The sequence below is a fragment of the Fulmarus glacialis genome, unplaced genomic scaffold (genome assembly GCF_000690835.1).
Source record: "Fulmarus glacialis isolate BGI_N327 unplaced genomic scaffold, ASM69083v1 scaffold41859, whole genome shotgun sequence".
NCBI lineage: Eukaryota > Metazoa > Chordata > Aves > Procellariiformes > Procellariidae > Fulmarus > Fulmarus glacialis.
Window position 1 is genome coordinate 4,753 of NW_009234686.1, and position 22,226 is coordinate 26,978.

At 39.3% G+C, this 22,226-nt stretch overlaps 1 protein-coding gene across 1 annotated transcript; it reads left to right on the plus strand.

Moving 5' to 3' along the window:
• Positions 1–10,586: 10,586 nt before the first annotated feature.
• Positions 10,587–21,720, plus strand: TC2N (tandem C2 domains, nuclear; the record flags this gene model as incomplete). The annotated part of the gene is made up of 8 exons (XM_009585723.1): positions 10,587–10,653; positions 11,323–11,556; positions 14,740–14,904; positions 17,781–17,872; positions 18,483–18,558; positions 19,596–19,696; positions 20,583–20,699; positions 21,529–21,720. Coding segments are annotated over exons 1-8 (1,044 nt in total), but the record flags the coding sequence as incomplete, so codon positions are not given.
• Positions 21,721–22,226: the final 506 nt, after the last annotated feature.

Consider the following 22,226-nt stretch of genomic DNA (forward strand, 5'->3'; position numbering starts at 1 on the left):
TTTTGCAAAATGGAATTGTTGGCCTCTGGATTGGGAACTCCCTGTCAGTCTCCCATTCAGGTTCTCTGCTCAGCAGTGACCAGAGTAGCTAAAAAATCTCCTCCATGAACCCTTGATTAAACAGAACATCTCCCTGAATCATCCCGGCTTTCGTTCAGTTCAGTGGTACATGTACTTCCAGATCTAGTCTCACCAATGTGTGAAATCATGAGTCAAAAATCTCTTGCGAAGAGTGTTTATTTAAACTCAACAGGATAAAAAAACCCCATACATTCATGGTATAGCTATTGTTCACTTTGTTTTAAGCAAATCTGTCCTGAGGGGAAAAAGGGAACGGTAAGTTCATGCTGCCAACTTCTGCTCTCAGGACGTCTGTCCTCTCAGAAGGGAGCAGAGCCCCACCACTGTGCCCCGTAGTTGTAGCAGCATTTGGCCAATAATAATTGGGATGTTAGATGCTCCCATAAAATTGAGACAATTCTGATTTCTGCTGGTTTCTCCCAATGTCTATGCAAAATTCTTTAAAAGTACCTCTTTTATGCAGTGCCTGGTTACCACTCATCTGCCTGGGCAGCAGCCAACTACTCCAGCCAGGACAGCTCTCTGAGAGGCACTGCTGGGGCTGTTAGAAGTGGTTGGAGGCCCCTGGTCTGGATGGATTTAAAGCAAAAAATAATAAATAGTTGTACCTTACAAAGATGGGATCCTCCTGGACTTTTATTTTAAAGTGTGTTTAGGCAGCTTCCTGAGCTCAGTGCACGTGCCCTGCACAGCCATACTCCCAATCTGTTTTGGATTTGAATTAATTAAGATCAGTTCCCACTTCCTGTTCTCGAATCATTCATTTAATCTGTTTTTATGTATGAGATGTACTGCAGTCACCTGTTTCCTTTCTTAATCTCAGCCATAGTCTTTTAGCCTTCATTTATACAACTTACATATTTCCTTCCTCTCACCACAATGCTGTAACTGGTTATAGAGTGGCAGTGCAGAGCAGAACTGCTGAACAAGGAATCCTCATCCTGTGGAAATTCCATAATTTAAAGTTTTTTGTTTTCATCATGAAACAGGATAATAATTATATGTAAAACAGCTATTAAGTAATTAATGTAAAATAACTAATAAAAACCTGCTTCACCTAAAACAAAGCGGTAGATGTGTGTATGTATATATATATATAAAGAAATACTCCATCTTGACTTTTGTAGGTCAACAGGGTTCCCTTAAAATAGTTTTAATAGTAATGAAACTGTATTTTTCCATGCAAAACTGTTTGGGTTGTTTTCTTTTTTCATATCTACAGGAGGAGCTATTTTTCATTAGCTGTCTGGATACTTTATGTGTATCCATGTGTTTTCTGTGTGGCTCTGTGGTCATGGCAGAGACCGAGGGGTCCTGGATGCCATTCAGTGCTCTCTTTCAGTTTTGCATTGAGTTGGTTTCCAAGAGCCATCTTTTCAAAGCTAGACACGTGTAGCCATGTTAGGGAACTCCACTGCACAGGCAGATGCTCTTGCCTAAAATCCCTTCTTCTTGGATGTCCTGTTGAAAAATGCATCCAGATGTTTCCAGTTCTCTTTGGTGTCAGGGCTATAGAGGGACTGCTGACAGTTCTATTTTTGTGTCTTCCTGGCATTACTGCAGAAGGAGAAAAAATTGGATTAAAACCTGACACAGAATACATAAAGTCTTAAGTTTTAAGTTAGATTATAAAGTAACCATTGGTGATTGTCATAATTTTTTCCTAATCTGCTTAGAGCGGAGGACTTATCTTATGTTGAATTCTTTCCATGTTCTCATCAAAAGCCAAGTTCTTTTTACAGATATTTCAGTCTCTTACGTTTTCTTTTCTGGTGTCCTGACTTCAACTCTTGCTTTGCTGTTTTCTATCTGAGTCCAAAATGATCTGCAGTCCAACATAATGGATTTATTCTTTTGTGTTTGCTGCCCCAATACATACCATATTGTACATCCTTGTCCAAGTCAGTGAATTTATCTACAGTTCACAGGAACAGTGTTGTCAGTTCAGTAATTGGATGAATTGGTTACTTGCCTAATGCAGCATTAGGAAGAAACACTCTATCAACTTTTACAGCCCAGAGCACAGGGGATTCAGCATATTAAAATCCCAAGTTTTAAGCTTTATCATGGGATAGATTTATAATGTTCCCTTCTTAATTCAAATATAAATCTCACATGAGAAAAATTGGCTCAGATTTATGAAAATTGTTCTTTTGGCCCTTGTAAATAATATTATTAATCTTCTGCATACTGGGGCAGGCTTAGATTAAGACTGCATTTAAGGGCTGCAGGTGCAAGGCTATAATGCTAAGCCAGAGTCAGGGTGTCCCTGGGGGCTGTGTCAGAAGGACAACTTTGGATCGTGTACTGGTGCCAGGGCTTGTTCCCTTTCTCCAAGGGGTGCCTGGAAAGCAGAGGCAGTTGTTCCTGTAGCACAATAGCTCAAGCACACACACCTGCTCAGCTTTATTTTTCTTCAGGGAAGTAGGCAAGAGGAATTAGTTCTTCGTGACGTACTCTCAGTTTGGTGGTCTGTGCCTGGGCTGCGTGTGCAGATGCGCTGAAGGCCATTTGGCCTCCTCCAATCTGGAGCCCTGGGAAGAAGCAGCTGCTGAGCGGAAGTGCTCTTTCTGTAGGGTTCAGCTCAGGGTCTGCATGAAGGGAGACATGTATTAGATCATCTTTGTCTGGGCAGAGAAGCTGGAGGGAGAAGGGAAAGTTGTAGTGGGACATGGCGTGGTCTCTCACAACTGCATGTAGGAAGACGTGGCTGTTCCAGGCAAAGCTTCTGCTCTCGTTCAGTTAGACCTAGACCTCCTTGGCAGGAGAACATATAAAGCAGCTTGTGGGATCACAGTGAGGTCTGCTTTTACCACTATGACAACAGCTCAGCTAAGAATTGACTTCTGAGGTGGAATAAGTAATATTTTTGTACAATTGTCACATCCCAACTGATAGCAGAGAAGTATTGAGCACTCCCGCTGATTACGAGGGTTTTAAACTTTACATGCAACTGTTATCTCTCAGAGAGCCCAGCAAACAACATCTTACCTGAACGCTATGGCAGTCACCAAAGGGACTGTGGAGATGCTCTCTGCAGGCTCCCATCTTCCTCCTCTTTGCCACTTGCTCAGAATATAGTCAGGAGGATGCAGAGGCAACGGTGGACCATAACAGTTTGGGATCTCAATACAGTGCTGTGGGAATGAGAGCAATCTTGCCCTTACAAGTATTAATGAAATATATTCTCGCCATAGACTATCCTGTGACATTGTTGAGTCTGAGGTGCATAGTTCAGTTGTGGTATCAGCCTGAATAAAACTGGTCAGAGAAGCAGGATAATGTTTTGAGAAGAACTGTACAAAACAGACTTGAATGATGTAAAACCTACAGGTTTAAACTTGTCTACATGGCTTGCTTTGGTCTACTTAACTTACTGAAGAGAAATGTAAGAGAAGGTTAGATCCTAATCTTTTAAGATCTGAATGAAGAAAAGAGATACTAGTGATAATTAGCACTCTTAATATAGCAAAGACATAAAAACTGGGAAAAAAAAATTAAACTGGAAATAGAGTTAAAATATTAACAGTGAAGGCGATTAGCTATTAGAATATTTTCTGAAATAAAACCCAAGTGTCTTCCTGCCTCAGTTGCTCAGTGTAGTGCAGGAGTAACTGTTTGAAATCCAGTGGTGTCAGTAACTGAGGAGGGTGGGACAAGGGTGCATAATGGGCCTTCTGGTCTCCAAAAGTAAAATGCTGCTTTAGCAAACTGTAAGTGAACGAGAGGAGTTTGCAGGACAGGACCGTGCCGGTTTGGACCGGTGGTCCGTTCAGTTCAGTTTCCTGTTTCTGGGATCAGTGAGAGGAACCTGTAAAGCTTCCCTCGATGGGCTGTTGTGCCATCACTTACCAGCACGGGAAGGTGCTTCCTGTGCCTAGGCAGTTAGTGGTTTGTTTGCATCATGGAGCGTGACACTTTTCCCAGCAGCTTTTTACCGTCTATTTCTGTTACCAGATTTAATTGTGTAACTACTTAAACATCACCAGGCTCTTTGCCGCAGGAAAGCTGTGCAATGGTCCATCATAAAATCCCCATCATCTAAACTAGGTTAATGCTGCATAGTCTTTTTTTTCCGTTTTAAATATGTAATTACACTTTTTCTTCATTTATTTGCTGCACTGGGAGAGCTTTGCATCTCTTCATTATGTTTCTGTTGAACTGTTTTTAAGATGTCTCTCACAAGAATGCCTTTCTGGTTGTGTCCTTCAAAAGCCTTCTCATATCTTCTCTTTTTCTATTGTGTTATTTTAGCATCTCCTTTATGATCCGCTGCTTTCAGGGTAAAATCCCTTTCTCTTTCCAAGCACAAAAGAAAGGAGAGCCTCACATTTTCTTCATTTCCTTGGAAGGCAGAAGAACTGGAATAATCTCTGCGTGCAAATTCCCAGAGCTTTCACGCTTTTCCCTGAGTTGCGGTTACAAGCAGAGAAGGAAGGTGTATGTACACACACACCCACTACTTACTGCAGATATCACTGTTGTGGGGTTCTGAAACAGGCATAGATATGAGTCTTTTATCATGCACCTGGTAGGTGTGTGTTGGCATGACATTTTTTGTTTCCTTTTTTTTTTTTCTCTTCCTCGAGACAACCTACTACTGCCTAGGTTTATAATGAGTAGGAACAAAAGCTTGTGTCCTGTCTTTTCACATGCTCAGACCCACTTGAAGTGCCTCTCTCCCCTGTGTGGATGGTAAAAATCAGACCTGTCTACAGTCCCCAAAAAACTAAGGCTTTTTTTAAACTTCGGACTTCATGTCTTTAGCAAGTGTATAGCTGTGCATGGCACTATATTTGTAGGTGGATGCATGTGCTGTCCTTGTTACTACAGTAGCAAAGTACCTGGAGGCAAATTTCTCAATACCATTTAAGCTGTTTTACTAGTCTTGACCGGTTTCAAGATGCAGTGGTCACAAGCCACCCCTGTTCAGACGAAGAGCTGTGCTCAGACCAGTGCACAGCTTCCAGACGCTCTCCCCCAGAAACAAAACTACAAAATAGCTGGCCGTGGAAGCTAAACCTTTTGCAGCATCTGCACCATCAAAGAGAGTCTATCTGACCTGCAGCAGAAGCAGCTTTTGCTGTGTGTGTTTTTGTTAATCATCTGGAGTCCCGCGGTGGTATTGTTATGCTCTTTGAAGGATTTATATGACTGGGATTGACTGCATCTCCTGGATCTGAAAGGCAGAAAGGCACAGGGGTAGCATAAGCGTGGTGTTTGGCTGAGGTTTGAACCGGCAAGCTTGAGCTCGCTTTTTCCACAGGGCAGATCCTCAGCTGTTGCAAAGTGTCGTGGCTCCACTGGGGCTACTGGAGCTGCAGACACTTAATTCATTCAGAGGTCTGATAGGACGGGATAGGACAAGAGGAAACAGCCTCAAGTTGCACCAAGGGAGGTTTAGATTGGATATTAGGAAAAACTTCTCCACTGAAAGGGTTATTGAGCATTGGAACAGGCTGCTCAGGGAAGTGGTCGAGTCACCATCCCTGGAGGTATTTAAAAGCCATGTAGACGTGGCGCTTAGGGACATGGCTTAATGGTGGACTTGGCAGTGTTAGGTTAACAGTTGGACTCGATGATCTTAAGGGTTTTTTCCAACCTAAATGATTCTATGACCCGTCCCAAATGCTTAGTAACAACCAATCATCCCTGTTGCCAGATATTTTCTTTTACACCTCCCGCTTTGTGAGGACTTAACTGCTACTAGAAATTCTGCCGTGATGTATTTCTGGAACGCAGATTTGAGAATGCATTTGATACATTTATGGCTGGCAATAAATCTCATAACGTTTGAAACCTCTGGTTTAACCAGCTTTCCCAGTTTGAGATCAGCTATTTCACCTTTGTGTCTATTGTGTAGTTTTAAATGTGTTACCTGGTCAACTCCTATGGAGCAGCTCTGTGACTAAATGCAGTAAAAATACATTGGCAGCCTACAAACTTGTTGCAAAACACAGCTTTTCATCATAAGGCAGCAAAGACCTGACATTTCTTTTCAGACTGCTTTCAGCTTTTAATATTTAATATTGCGATCATCCGTTTTCTATCATGTTCTTTTCATTTAATGAGTTGCTGAAAATATTTACTTTCCTCTCCAAACATCTCTGTCTTGTAATCATTCTGGAGGCATCTGGAACTGAAGTCTTCGATACTGTGTTTATCTGATTTTAGCTCATTCAAAATTTCTATCAGAGAAATCTGGAAATCATTAAGATAATTTATGTTCTCCATCTAAACCCATTAAAATAGTAGTGATTGTAATTCTCTAGGCTCTGTGTATGTGTGTGGTTGGTTTTTAGACTTTGTTGTTTCCAGGATGTTCTAATAACCTTGGCTCTCCTTCTGCCTTGGTGTGGAAGGACTATTCCTGAGTTACATTTGATTATCTTATTTTGGCTTGATACTGGGAAGAGAGAAATGAAAAAGCTTACTGAAATTGGTGGAAAACACCAAGAAAGAGAGAATTTGAGACAGAGTGACAAGATCTGAATTCAGTTCCCTCTCCTGTTGCAAGTGATTTGATTTCTCTATCTCAGTTTTTTGTCTGAAAATCAGGGATAATTCTCCTTTTCCTCCTGTCCTTTTCTCAGTCTAATATCTCCAAAATGGAGGATGTCTTTAATGTATGCATATTGCCTAACAAAAACCGACCCCAAAAGTTAAAGATAGGGTCAAGGAGTCCTAACTACTTGTTAAGATGGATGGCATTGCTGGGAAGTCAGTACTGCTTTGGAATTTGATGGTGCACCTAACAAATGTCTCTACGGTTCAGGTTTATTTGGTAAATTTATTCCCAGACAAATGCATGTTAGTACAGCCTTTTAACAACTGTTAAATGACATACTGAGGATTTTTGGGTAGCTGACACTAGCAAAAGGTTCTGGCACGTGGGAGAAGTTTAGCCTTTGACAGAAATGCCAACTTCTGTAAAGATCGTGAAATACTTTTTTAATCTTCTACGAGATTTTTGTTCATTTTCAGTTAATAAAATATACAACAGAACCTGCTAAATTTCTCTCTGTCCCACATGGTTAAGACAAAACTTTTGCATGCAATGAAAGTTGTATAATTAACCATAGGCAACTTGGCAAATACAGATATGAGAAAATAAATGAATTGGGAGCCAAACTATCTAATTTAGTGCCAGGATTGCTCTTCTGAACTAAAACAAAAAAACAAATATATTTATCTCAGAGCTTAATTAAGTGAATTAAAACTTTAAAAAGTAATTGAGACCATCCATGCTGTGATTTCACCAACAAAGCAAAGCGCTCTAAGCGGAAGAGGGAGCACAGTATCTAGATGATCTGTCCCTCAGCAAATGCTGTCATTTTTTTGTAATGTGGCTGTGGTATAAGTCTAGGAACACAAGCACAAATTTTGTCACTGAAACCATTACATTTTTAAGCTTAAAAAAAGTGTAAACGGTGTTCTAGTCTCTTACTCTTGGAACTTTCTTTTCAAAATACTGTATTTAAACTGAAACTGAGTTGGAAACTCTAAGCTATGTGTCTGTATACTTTGGCATTGGCTACTGATATTACCTTGCCTACAAACAGTAATCTGTAAATAGTGTACTCTCTTCTATACAACAGGCAATGATGAATTGCTTTATATTTGTCTTCAGATAGAAAAAAATGTATGAATGTTTGCATATTGATAAATGGGGAATAAAGATAATGGTCAAAGACTATCACAGGTTACTTAGTCTTACTGTGAAAAACATGGTCTTTTTTTAATGACAGAAGTACAAAAGATGTAGAATTGCATTATTACTGTTACATCCTCAATACCCATATGTAGCCCTTTCTTTCTAGGTAAGGCACTCAACCCTGTGATGGAAAGGCAACTGCTTGTGACAGACGATTTACATTTGTTTACTTGCTCACATTAATGGTTCCAGCTAAACAATTCTGGGGAAAGAGATTACTACAATTAACTGAATTTTTTGATGCAGAAAAACTAATTTTTCCACTTTATGTAGCTGGAAAGCAGGGCGGCTACTAACATTTTGGTTTCTTCACCAGCAGTAGTGAATAAATTCAATCTGGACATTTTGAGATAAAAGACCGTTTTGCCTGCGCAAACTGCCACTGAGGCTTAGATACCATTGTTGCAAAGCTTAGAGCAAACGAAGCAGCTGTTTTAGCCCAGTTTAAACATGGTGAACAAGAGTAAAGCATATTAACTCCAGCTGTGTACTGATAACAGCTGGGAAGGAAAATCACTGCAAGGGAACCTTAAAGTAAACTTTGATTTCTAGCAGGCTTAGCTATCATGAGTCGCCTCCGAGGGAGGAGCAGCAGTGAAAATTTGATCTTTAGAAACATGGAGAATTTAATGAGAAATTCCCGTGCCGCCTCTTGTGCTTCTGTAAAGATGCAGAGCAGGTTCTGGAGTTGGTGGCATCGCCTCTGAAGAATGTCGATGCAGATCTCATACTGTACATACACTCATGGGCAATTTTGAGATCAGGGCAAGTACTGAGTGGTGGATTCTGTGCAGAGTAATGGTGTCCCTTTTAAAGCAGGATATTGCACCCCTGCCCTGTCTGGTTAGAGCCTACGCTGTCTTCAGTAGTGTTCTGTTTTCTAGAATAACGTGTACCAGTATTCAGGCTACTTTTGAGGTTTTTATATTCGGGTCACTTGCATTTTGTTCATTTTGGTCTATTGAGCACAAAGAGCAGTATAAAACTAGGGGAAATAATTAATGTCATTTAGTGGTAAAACCAGCAAAAATTATTCAGAGAAATTGTATTAAACCAAATATTCCCATAGGTCCTTGTTGCAGTAGAATAATGGTTTACTTAGGTTTAGGTCTCATGGGAATGTATTTTAAGAATTTCCTTCTAATCGGTACTTTGTGATAGCTCATGATTAAGAATAATTCTGGAACAGTTATGTAGTTGTAATAATAAACCTTCATTATATTTCACACTAGCATTTTAAAGATAAGTTAATTCAAGGCTTCCTCATGAAGCCACGTGCTCTCAGAGTCTTTGCAAAACCCGTAAGTTAAAACATAAATAGCAGTGCTGAGGTACTGTAGAGTGCAAAAGAGCAGGTCAGTAAATATATGCTGTGTTTGGTCAGTATTTGCAAATTGATACATCTGTTGATAACTTTCAGTTGCACTCTATCCATGGAAATAAATAACATTAAGAGAAGAAAGCACATGTTTTCTAAGGTAGATGAAGTGTCCGTAGCTTAGTATCTCCACTTGGCATCCATCAGAATTTTGAGGGGCTTTTAATGAAAGAAAAGTTTTGGGGATATTAGTGTTATTTCCACAGTATTTGTGTGGTTCCCTATCTGTCTTTGAATAGACATACAAAGAAAATGATGGCACTACTCAAGCTGCAGGTGGGAATGGCTTCTGTGCTGGAGCACGGAAGCTTTCAGCAATTTCTTGCGATTGGGATAACTGAGCAAACGTGTCCATTTTTGTGTAATTGTCATCTTCTCTCTGTGCTTTCCCCCTTTCCCTTACTTGTTGTCTTCCCCATCCCTTCAGCTTATGTTCATGTTCTGTTTGGTGTCTTCTAACCTCCGTGGAGTTGGAATCGTATCTTGGGTATGTTCTACAAAGAACCTTGTGTACTTTAGGTACATGTAAAAGGACTAGACTTAGCTAAAGTTTTGGACAGGAGGCAACGCAGCTGTCTGTGTCCCTCTGAAAAGAGAACATAAGGATATAAATAAAGACATTTAAATGAGGCCAGTTAGTATTGTCATAAAGTTCTTCTAATGTTAACCAGCTGTTACAGACTTGTTCTCATTCTTTAGTAGATTACATGCCTCTTATTTTGCTGGAAGTCAGTGCTCTCTATTTCTGTATGCATAGCAGACAATTATATAATAAAACAGGTCTTCAGTTTCATGTCTACAATTATGAGAAAGCAGTAGTTCCTCAAAGAAGGCAATTTTGGCATCATTCATAAAGAATGTTTTCAAATGTAAAGTAGGGAATATGTTGAGTGAAAAATGTAAACGCATATGGATGTATGTGAAAATAGTACGAGTGAAAGAGAATAGGAGAAACATGAATAAGGGAAACGGAATAAAAAACACATCTTGCAAATGACTTGACAAGACCACATCAAAACAGCTGTAAAGCTGAGTAAACTCCAAAGCCCAGTGGCACACACAAATATAAGGAGAATTTCAGTGTTCCTGAAAGACAGGGACCTGAGTGGGTCACTGGAAGTATTTGGATGCCGTATGTTGAAATTATTATCTCTTTCCTTGTGCTTTTATATAAAAAATAATTTGTCTCAGTGAGAGAAAACTGATGTCTCTGATCCTTTTATGACTGAATTAACTTTCTCATTGACCCTGGGACTGTGTCCAATAAGCAATCACGTATTAAATAACTGATAATACTTCATTTTGATTTCAGTTATTCCCATCTACTACAGTTTGTTTTATTGTGTTTTTCAGGTTTGATAGCTACACTGGATCTTTGATTGTGGTCTTCTCTAAATTGCAACACCGAAAACAATGGCAACAGAATGTATAAAAAACTGCTGTAAATGGTGTTTCTGCATGGAAAAAGAAAAAAATGATCGTGAGTTCTGACATAATGACATCAACTAAGGGTTTTGCTGTTCTGGCTTCATTAATGATGAGATTTCCCATTAATAAAATGATTGTGTCACCCCTGATAAACTTGAATTCTTTTACAACATCCAAAATTCTTTCCATACCTCCACTTGGAGATTGAACAGGCTTGTTAGTTTTATGAATTGGAATTGGAACTGAAAAATAACACTTGTCTGAAGTCTGCTCCTTGCAGCCTGGAATGCTGTCCAAAAAAGCCAACTTTTTTACCCAAGGTTGTGTAAAGGTCTTGTATCTTTCAGACTCTTAAGAGTGAACACTTTTTTTTTTTTTTTTTAAACTCCCTGTGGATTTGCTGCTAGGATTTTCTTTGGTGTCTTAGTTGTTTGAAGAACTCTTCTATGATACAAGTGTACCTCTTCTAAAAAGTCACCTAAGTGCAAGGTAGCTATAAATATAGAAGCTTGGGCAACAAAGAGTTTGGATCAGTACAGGTGCCATGAGGATAAATATCTTTTCCAGGTGCTAGTCCTGAATGCTGGTAAAACTGAATAGTAGCAGATGTTAAGTAATGTATCAAGCACAGATCCTATTAAATAAGAGAGATCTGTTCATAGTATTGTTCAAAACTTAATGCACATGTGGACTGTCTGTTTTTCTTGCTCTTTATTTTTAGCAGTTTCCATGGTGCAGGAATCTGAAGCAGTAGCCACAAGCAAGCCAACTATTGTAGAGAAGCCTCCATTGTCTTCTGTGTCAGTGAAGCGTCAAGTTGGCTGTTCAGAGGATTATCTGCTTTCTAAACTGCCCGTGGATGGTCAGGAGGTACCATTTGTGGTCCCTCCATTCAAATTGGCTTATGTACAGCCGAAGAAGCTTCCTAGTATCTCACATGCTGGAGGGATTCAAGGTAAAACATAAACAGCATTGCTGAAATAGTTGTTTAGCTTCTGCTACTCCTTGAAAGTTGTGAAGTATTCCTACTGAAAACATATGTTTGCAGAACTTTTCTAGAAGCCTGGTCTTGTTTCTTTTCTCTCTGGACATCCAGAGAGGTTTTTGAAGGATGTCATCCCACTATGAATCTCTGATGTTGCATGAATTAAACTGAAAGGGAGGATTGCACGCCAGTGCTCATACTCAAAGTAATGGAAGACACTTAAAGGAAACAGAAGCTTTAGTAAAGAATTTATTGGAGCCAAGGAAAGACCTAACACATCCCCAGCATCCAGATCATTCAAGTAAAGAAGGAGGGTGGTCTTTAATATGTTTAGCATACTAACACATCTTCTTTTTCAAATTTCGCCAAGAGATAGCATGTGCTATTACATGGCAGAATTTTTTCCCCATACTATTTCCTGCTCTTTTTGCTGCTCTTTGGGAGGCCGGGGGTCACAGATCTCAGTGGTATAAGGTTGCACATGATACTGTGATTCTTTGCTTCACAACAATCTTGTGCTTCAACCTCTGCCAGTTAGTCCCATGCTCAGATGTGATGTACATGCAGTTTAGGCACAGTGGCATTTTAAAAGAATAGGAGCCTGGCCCAGTAACATGAGTTACAGGGCATATGCTATCACTAGGCTCTTGATCCTGCCAGGAGATGCCTATAATTAGGTACGGGAAGATTTTGGCACAGGGGCATACCTGAACAGTTGTTTTCTTTAGAATTGCTTTGCCTCGAAGAAGTAATAAGCGGATAATACGCTTTTAGTCCCATGTGACTGTATTTCTTTTCTGAGGGTGGAAACCATAATAACTAATGCAGTACTACCTAACCCTTTTGTGTTTGTGTGGGTTTACTCCCACTCTTCTCTCTTCTCCCCAGGTCCTTGCTGTTGCTTCTTTTCTCCTCCTGCACGCCTATTACCAAACTTCCTCCTCACCCACCCCTGCTGGTAACACTGGCACCAGAGCCAAGCTAATCAGCCTAGCAGAGCTTTTCAGTATAGACTGGCCATTCTGTGCCCGATCTTTTTAGTGGGCTTTATTTGTGATGTCCACCTCACCAGACATGGACAGGCAACCTAATAGTTGAAAGTAGAACATGTGAGGCCCTCCTCATCTCTAAGCCTGATCTCCTTTAGCCTTCCCACTTCCCTGCTACTTCTTGTAGCAGCTAGTTCTTGTAAATCCATACTCGGACAAGTTGTGGAAATGCAGGGCCTGCTCCTGGTAATCTCCTTTCTCACTGAGTCTGGGTTTAGGCTCTGCCTCACTTTGTCCTACCTCATCCTCAAGATACTGCAGAGAAAAGTCTATCAAGAACTCTGAGGCATGAATGTTCTGAAGGGAGAAGGAAGATGTGTCTAACAACCTTTAGATAAATGTTTTATTTGTTCATGCTGTTCTACACAGTGTTACCAGTTGGTGACTTACAAACCAGTGACTTGTCTTCATTGAGAATTCTGCTTCATCATCATTTCTGAAGGACCTGGGGAACAGAGTGGCCCTTAGGCCATAAAGCCGTTAGATCTTCTGGCAGGATGTCCTGACTCTTCATAATTGTCTCTCTTGAGCAAATATTTTAAATTCTTCAACAAATATTTGAAAAGTGGCTCTTGTGTCAAGTAGGCGACTTCCATTTCTCTTTCCAAATATAAATATTTATTTTTTAAAGTACAGCTTTTTAAGCCTCACTACAGTTGTGTTTAAAAATGCAAAGTTTACTTTTTAGGGAGATTTACTAAATACAGTGAAGTGTGCTGTCATTCCTTCTTCACATTAGCCAAAGCACCAGCGTATTAAAAAACTGTATTTAGAATATTTGCTTCTTAGACTGTTGTTAAGTATCTGTAGAAGTCCAAGTTCTGCTCTCAGTTCCACTCCATTTTCTGTGCGTGTCTGACCATTTTCCTTTAGTGAAACAGGACATGCTCAGTGTTAGCTCTTGGCATCCCTTCTGAAAGCAATTAAGTTCTGGCAGCCTTTCTCTTCAGTATGCACTGCAGTGTGTCTTGTGCTCTCGTAGAAGTAAGCTAGCAGGAAGGAGTGCGCTCCTGGTCTGGAACACTGGCTTTTCCGTCATCTGCTGTATATCAATTCTTTATGGCCTCACTTCTAGCGTTCATCCTAATTTATGTCATGCTTAAACCCATTATACTTGAATTCTTGCTTTATCATCTCTTGTATTCCATCTCATTGTTTTTGTTATTCTTTTTTACTTACTCTACTACCTGGAGGAGAGGATTTTACAGCAATAATAGTTTCCCTCTTATGGTGCAACACACTTGCAGAATTGAAGGCACTTCATAACGGGCTAAAGAACTTTTTAACAGATAGGTTGAAGTCCAGGGAGGCAAAGGAAATGTCAGAACTTGGCAGAGTCCAGGTCACTCCATCTGCATTCTCTACTGTATTGTTATATATGGCTTATTTTCACTCCAGACAGACAAAATGAAGCACTACAGCAGCGTTCTTTACTGTTCTGCTGACCAAGACGTGCATGTTTTTTCTGAAATAATTATAAATAAAGGAAAGAAAAATAGGGCAGCTGTGCTGTAATGGGCTGAGTAAAGGCCTGGGATTCAAGCATTCTCAGATCTGTCTACTTGTGCCTCAGCCAACGATTCAGATAATTTTGGACCAGTGATTTTACCACTGACTGACTTCCTATTGAAACTGGATGACAAGGAGACCACAGTCACAAGTTGCATTATCTTTCCATACAAGACCCTCCTGAAGGTCTGGGGATCCATTAGCTGAGTGGGAATGTCCTGGGGGTAGGTAGCCAAGTAAGTCAGAGGTTTTCTGTACACATAGCCCTACTTTTCCTGTTAATTTCTGTCTTGCTGTCTGTCTTTGGAGCCTTCTGTATTTTAACTAGTTAGGCATTTATTGTGGAACTCCAAGACAGAATATGCACAGCTTTTTATGGCCAATTTAATTCTAGTGTTTGCTAGCACACTGTGGAAATCTGACATAATGTGTGAGTGTGTTTTCTTCACTTTTTCTTTTTTTTTTTTTTTTCCTTTTCCTGAAGTAGATAATATTTAAATATTTTGTCCATTGCCCTGAAGGCACTCTGCCTGCCTTAAGGCAGCATGTGTTATGTCTGGAACTCTTGCATTTGATGTTTACTTGTGCTCCACAGAATCTGCCAGAGCCTCATTTGGTGACCGGAAAGCAGAACTGCACGGCGTGTACCAATGGCCCATCTATGATGTGTACAATCCATTCTATTTGGAGCATCGGGTTTCGCCAGATCTGATGAGGCGCTTCCAAGCAAAATCAGATAATAGGAAATTATATGGATCAGGTGAGAAGGACCGCACCCTTACTTTCCTGTCTTCCTCCCTTTCCCAAGGTTTAGAGCTAAGAGAAAAAAGCCATTAGTCTACGGAAGACGTGTTTGATTATAGCAGTTCTTAAACTGGTTTGTATGCACAGACACTTCTTGGTTGGCGAATCAATCTGTGGAGCCAGCTCTGCTTGATTTCTAGCTGCGCTGTTACTTTCTGTCTTTTGGGGGCTTACCAAGGCTTGCATGCATCACACGAAGGTAGACAAATTGGCAAAGCAAGCTAGGGTAGCTGCCTCCAATCCAAAACAGGATGCAGTACTGGAGATTCCAGCTACCAGTAACAGAAGTGTTTGAGGGAGATGGAAAAAGGAAGTTGGGCAGTATGTTGAGTGAAGGAATGCCTGAGAAGTAGCAAGCATCACCCAGCAACAACCAAAGCATCAATGGGCCATCAACACTCCACACTCCTTTCAAACCCAAAACACAGCACACCCCCCAAGCTACTGGGAAGAAAGTTAACTCTGTCCCAGCCGGAACCAGGATATCGACGAAATGTACACACCTCTCTATCAAATCAGAAGCTGGCAAGAGCATGCATTTTTAAAGATGCTTTATTTAGAATGGTATAGCATCTTTATTTTACAGCTGTGGGAAATGTCTCGGTCTGTGTCCAGTTTTAAAAATAATTCTGAATCACCGTAGAAACTACATGAAAAGACTACTCCATATATTTTTTTTAAGAGAACAAAACACATGTAGAATTTTAGCAGCCTTTAACACGTATGGTTTTGCTAGGCTTTGTAAGCAAAGCTTTTTTGTGGTGGGAGCCAAATGGATTTTATAAAACTGCCTTGAACATCTTCCCTTCAGTTAATCATCTCTTTTTCCATTTCTCTTCAAGCTAAGTAAACACTTCACTAGTTTTGTCTTAGTAAGCTTAAACACAAGAAAGGTCCCTTAAGTGTGTCTAGAGTACAGTTCTAAAATGCCTTCTTCCTCCAGAGTTTTTTGACAGCTGTTTCAAAAACTAGATGATTCTCTTCATGTGCATCTATAGACTATTTAAGTAAAACTTTAAGCCTATTTTGTTGCAGTAAGTGCTATGATACTTTTCACGTGTGTGGGCTTAGAACTACAGAATATGTTTATTTGAAAGGTATGAAGTGATATTCTTGAATTTTCATGTGAAGTCCCTCCTCTCATCCTAAAAAAAAAACCAAAACAAACAAACTGAAAAATAAATTGATTAATATTTTTCCAAAGTTCTAGTTATTATTGGTAAACAACATATGTTTACGGTTAAAATTTTTCCGCTTTTTTATATTTTACAGACAGCTTTCTCAGTGTAAAAAAATTGACATTTTTTTCCATTAAAAATTTAAGTTTTTGAAAAAGGCACCGTCTCTTCTTCCCACTACCCCCTTGTTCTTTGCAAACTTTAACCAGCTTTACTAGAAACAGCAGATCATACTGTCTTTAAAGCATTTCGGTGATTTGTAACCTGTAGGCTCAAGTGGATGTTTCCCAGTAGTTTGTGAAAGTCACGAGTACGGAATATGGAATTAATTTCCATAACCAATTTCAAATCAAGTAACAGGCTGATCTCTCCTATTTGCTCCCACTATATCAAAAAAGGTTTCTAGGCCTCCTATGATACAATAATGCTATTTCTACACCAGACTTAGCCCTTTTGTGTCATCCACAAGAGAGAATCTGGAACTCATGCCAGACATACAGACCTTCATTAAATTTTATCTAAATTATGTTGTTAGTTTCCTTTCCCTCCCAAGGGTTGTCAGAACTTTCTTCATCTTTTGTTCTTTTTCTTCCTTGGGAAAAGAAAGAATTATTCTTTATTTTCACATCTCACAATAAGTATAATTGGTTATTTCTTTTGATAGCAATAAAAGGGAAATAAATTTTCAGTAATGAGTGATGTAATTCTATTAAGCTATGATCAGTGAATTGTAACGGAAGTCTTCTGAAATACCGTCACACAGCATTGCAACAAAAAGCAATTCATTGCATCAGATAGTCCTAGAAGTTAAACCATACTGCTTTCATTCATTTCAGTATGGATCAGTTCTGAAGTTGGGAGGCTTTAAAAACCTCTTGAACATTACTGGAGTCAGCAAAGATTCCTGAAACAATGGCATTAGTTCAGCTCTCATTTTCTACTGTTGCTGCATAATATGCATAGACAATGTGCTTTAGCTCTGTATTGCTTCAAGGTCAAAAGAAAACTTATAGGATCTACTTAACCACCTCCAATTGCTGAGGAAACTACCCTTCTATAAAATAAAGATCTTGCTTTTGTCTTATAACAAGTACATGTCATCTTAGAGTTGAGACTTGCTTTGTCTGAGATCTATCAAGGGTGCAGAGTATGGTGCTTTGACACCGTGATCAGTAAAGCCAGGGAGATGAGGCCAAGTTTAGGAGGCAGCATGTTTTTGCCACTGGGATCTTTACTGTGGAAAAATTTAAAAAAGGAGACCAGGCTAAGCCCCAGTTCTGGCTGACTAGATTTAAAGAAAAGGCTTTTCTGTTTTGTTAAAGCATATACTAAAAAACCATTTCTCTTGAGGAAATAACTTTGAGGCAGGCTCCCCATTCTACCAGTGCTACCAATGTGACCAAGTAAGTTTGAACTATTTCAAAGATGGAATTGATTAAGATATTTTAATGGCTTGTTCTCTCCATTTTGTTGTTTCAGGAGGGTGTTTTGGGAAAGGGAGGTGGGGAAAGGTGCTGACATCCTTCCTTAGACGTTATTTAGCTAGGTTTCAATTCTACCATAAGTCTACTTAAATTTAAAAAAAGCTTCTTAATTTTTTTTTTTCCTAGCAATGATGCTTACATGATCTGTATTAATTCTCTTTGTCTTTTAGTTAGTGATTTAAGACCTAGTGCTTTGCCTGGCTCATTTGATGTAAGTCGTTCAATGTTTGATCTCAGAAGCCCGCCTCATCGATTCATGAAGGTGAGTTCCCCTTGTGACTTAGATTATAATGAAAACTCAGCTTACTTGGTGTATCTGTTCCTGTTGCATTTGTTTTCAAAGTAAACACTGGAGGGCATTGTACTATGCACTGGAAGGACTACAGGGAAAAGTTCAACGACTTGACCAACTTCAAGAGGCTCTTTCCTGATGTCTTCTCTGACTACTGCTGTTCTGGCCCAACGGGGCTGTTGAGAAACCTGAGTAGGCTGTTAGGCAGAACAAGACAGACAAGAGGTTGTGGTTCGTCATCTTGTGATTTCTCCCATCAGTTGAAAAGTGGAACATTAGAAGTTTCTATTGATGCAAAAAACCCTGCTTTTTTTTTTTCAAATAATTATCTTTTACACAGAAATGAAGTTGCATATATCAGTGAGCAAAAACATCTGTGCTGGCCATATGTGTCCTGTATTAGCTCTTTGCGTCAAAGTAGTAATTCCATGCTGCTGGATCAAGAGATTAGTAGGGAATGAGACAATTATTTGAAATTACGTGTTGTTTTGTTTTCATCATGTCTTGTCTCATGGTAGAATCTCTCTGGCTTTTTGCATCTGTTGCTCTGAATGAAATTACTTTTGTTTTTTGCCCCCAGAGATATGATTCATTCTCCAGTGTACCTAGCAGTACCTCTTCCAGGAAGGATTCGCAAGGCAGTAACAGAAGTCTGGGTAATGTTTTGTTTGTTTACCTTGTAATGAAATATTTCACTTTGCACTTGAAACATTAAGTTGTCTCTACTGTTGATGATTTTTTTTTTTTTTTTTTTTGAGATGAATCTGATTAGCAAGTTAATTTCAAATTGCAAAGTAATCTCCAAACTAAGAGTTTTGGACTTGCACCTTCCTGTTGTCAGGAGATTGAGCAAATGAGCCTTTGAGGAGTTTTTGAAAAATTCACCCCTGGATTTGCTACCCCAGTGAACTAAGAAATTACAGATGTTCTGTTAGGATAGAATGCAGCTCTTGGTCACAGCTCTAGTTCTTTTTCACGTATCAGTATTTTTCTGTGGGAAGTGCCTGGAATCCAATAACTATATTACACTGAGTATTAGGCAAGAATATTGCATGCAAACCTAGTATCCTTGTTTATGAAAGAATGCTGAAGAAGTGGAGATACAGCAAAATAAACCCAAAAACTGAATCAAGTTTCCACAAAAGTCACCTTGCTGGAAGTCAGAATTTCACTCAGTCTCCTCAAAAAGAAGACTGGGGGGCAATGACCTAGTTTCAGTCATAACAGAGAAACACTGGATATTAAATGGCTCTTCTGACTTGGAGAAAAGCTTAATAGTCAAATGTTTACTAGGCTGGAATTGAAATCTGAGAAAGATAAAAAGCAGCCCAATTTATAAACTTAACAGTGAAAGTGATTAATCTAAGGGAAGTGATAGATTATAAATGTGTTCTGGATGTCTCAGGCACATGCTTTTTTTCTTTCTAAAAGTTGTTTGAATACAACACAAGTTATTAAATTCAATAGAGATAACTGAGGTAAACGTGAAGGCTTTTAGCTATGCAGAAGGTCAGGCTACAGGACTTCATGGATATTTTGTCCTTAAAATGTAGGTGTTAAGATATTTCAAACTTATTTTGAGAGAAGTTTTCAAAGATAGGCAGTCCACCTACTAATAAGTTCCCTTATTCTTGGAATGAACTTTTAAGATACTACATTACTTCTAAAAACACCAATTGGCTTTCTTCCATAGATACTATTACATTATCAGGTGATGAACGAGACTTCGGAAGACTGAATGTGAAGTTGTGTTATGTTTCTTCTGTAGAACAGATTTGGATCACAGTTTTACATGTAAGCAAATACAAATAACTTGATTATTATTTACTCAAATGGCTATTTTACTATACTTAGTGTTAATTCTCATTAAATTTGGCTGTCACTTTAAGGAATGCTTTTAGGAGAAAAAGATAATTACTTCTAAATATTAATATAAACAAAGTTCAGTCAAATGTAATACTGGGCTTCATTCACAGTATCTTCCTTTCTTTTTTTTTTTTTTTTTTCTGTTGCAATCCCTGTTCTGCTGCAGTCAATAGTAAAAAGTAGTATATAACTCTTTATGTTACTATACTATATATGTTCTGATTGTGGAGTGAGGAACTGTTCAGCATAGATAAGAAAGCTGAGCTGGTCATAGGCTGGTCCTGCTGTGGAAATTTTCCTGTGGAAATCTGGAGTCAGCAAATTGGAGCAACTTTGGAGGCAGCATTTAACTGACTTTAAATCTAACAGTTCCTTCAGGGCAGAACCATAATAGCACTTTGAGGACGTATAGCTTCTTGTGGCTTTTTTGTTAGCTAATGTGATACTCTTAGGCTGGCTGTTTTATACACTTCCAGGAACTGTGAATAATTTTTAGGCAATGGAACTTTGAGAAGTCAGAAACCTCGTAACTATGTCAAGTGATAAATACTACATAAGGGATTTAATGATTTATCTGTTGTCAAATTGCCACATAGTGAAATCATTAAAATCTACCGAATAACTTTTTACCCTCTGGTTGTGAAAATTAATTATTAAATGATCTGAAGTGACACAATCATTACACTGGCTCTGATTTATATTCAATATTACAGGAATTATTCAAAATTCTAGAACATTGTAGAAGACTGTTTCTAAGTTGTCTGAAGGCCAGAGTCTTACATCGTCTAAACTGACTGTGTTTTCAATGTTGCAGTGTAAAGAACTGAGCTGGCCTTCTACCTGTGGGGAAAATCCTCGTATCTATGTCAAGGGAATTCTCACACTGCCCAAACCAGTGCAATTCAAATCTTCTGCCAAGGAAGGGTGCAATGTAAGTAGAGGCAGGGAAAACACCAAGAAATCTTTCCCCCCCCCAAGAAAAAGTGAAATGTAAATGGGTTTTTAAAATGAACCAAACATCCACTCCTGTGGTGTATTTGCTGCGGTAGTTGCCTAGGTTTGGGTTACAGGGGTTTTTTATTTTTTTCCAACTTCTCAAAATCCTGTTAAAAGCCTTGTTCCACTTCCTCCCCCATATCCTCTCTTGCATTGTACTGTTGCCTTCCTTTTCTCCCAAGTCTGCAGGACAGATACGCTCATAGGGGACTCAACCATGAGCTGCTGGCCTTGGCATACCTGTACATGCACATTCACCCCAGGGAAGGTAGATGATGTTACTGCATCTCACTAAGGCAGGAGACAAAGTTCATGCTTCCTCTCTACAGAAAGTAGTAAGAATTGGTCACATGGGACAAGACTCCTAATAGTGGTAGTAAAGAAATATTAAGGGGGTGGAAGGTAAAGCAACATAAACCTCCCATAATGTGAGTCAAAGGTGAAAGAAAATAAAATTAGCAGGAGAGACTGAAGCAAAAGGCCACAGGAGAGTTTGCTATGACAATGTGTATATGCTGTTGTAAAGCTTCAGAAGAGATGGCCTCAACTCGTTATGGTAGTGAAAAATAATCCAGAGCTTTCTCCCTGCCAGGGAGGTGGTGAGTGTGTGGGGGCTTACCACTGTAAAAGCACGCTTTTCCCTGGCAACCTAAAATGGTAACCGGGAGCAGTGGCTATAGGACCAGGAAGCCTTGGTTTCTAAGTTTCAGGCTCGGTGCGACTCTCTTACAATGATGATGTTATCCCTCTGTTTTTCTTTCTAGGACATTGAATTTATGGAAACTTTTGTATTTGCTATTAAACTGCAAAGCCTGCAGGCTGTCAGATTGGTATTTAAAATCCAGACACAGACTCCCAGGAAAAAAACAATTGGAGAGTGCTCCTTGGCACTGCGGGAGCTCAGCTCAGAGGAGTCAAGTCATTGGCTGGATATATCTCCTCCTTCCAAAGCACCTGTAAGTGCCAATACTGCAAAAGTATGTTGTTATATCACCTAGAAAGAGTTGCTGGAAATGAAAGTAAAATAATTCGGTACTAATTCAATGTTAACAACAAACAGGGGTTTTCTTTTTTTTTTTTTTTTTTTTTTTTTTTTTTTTTCGGTGAAAAAAATGCAGACTTCTGAACTCTGCACATAACTGTTCTGGTCATAAACTGCAGCTGTTTCTGGGAAAAGAGCTAGAGCAGCCTCTTCCACACCGTGGCCCACAGCTTGAGGGAGGGGCTTTCTGGGGAAATGTTCAGCAAAGGACAAAGGGTAATTGCCTTTTACGACCAAAAAAGCATCATAAGATCCTTAGGACTCACAGCAAGAGCTCAGAGTGAATGGAATCTGCTTTTGTTATGGAAGAATAGTGCTAAGATCTTCAGTGGCTTGAAACTGCAGAGATAGCTATATATTTAATACTCAGATTGCATGCTGTGAAGTAATAATTCAGACAGTTCATTGCCATTAGTGTAA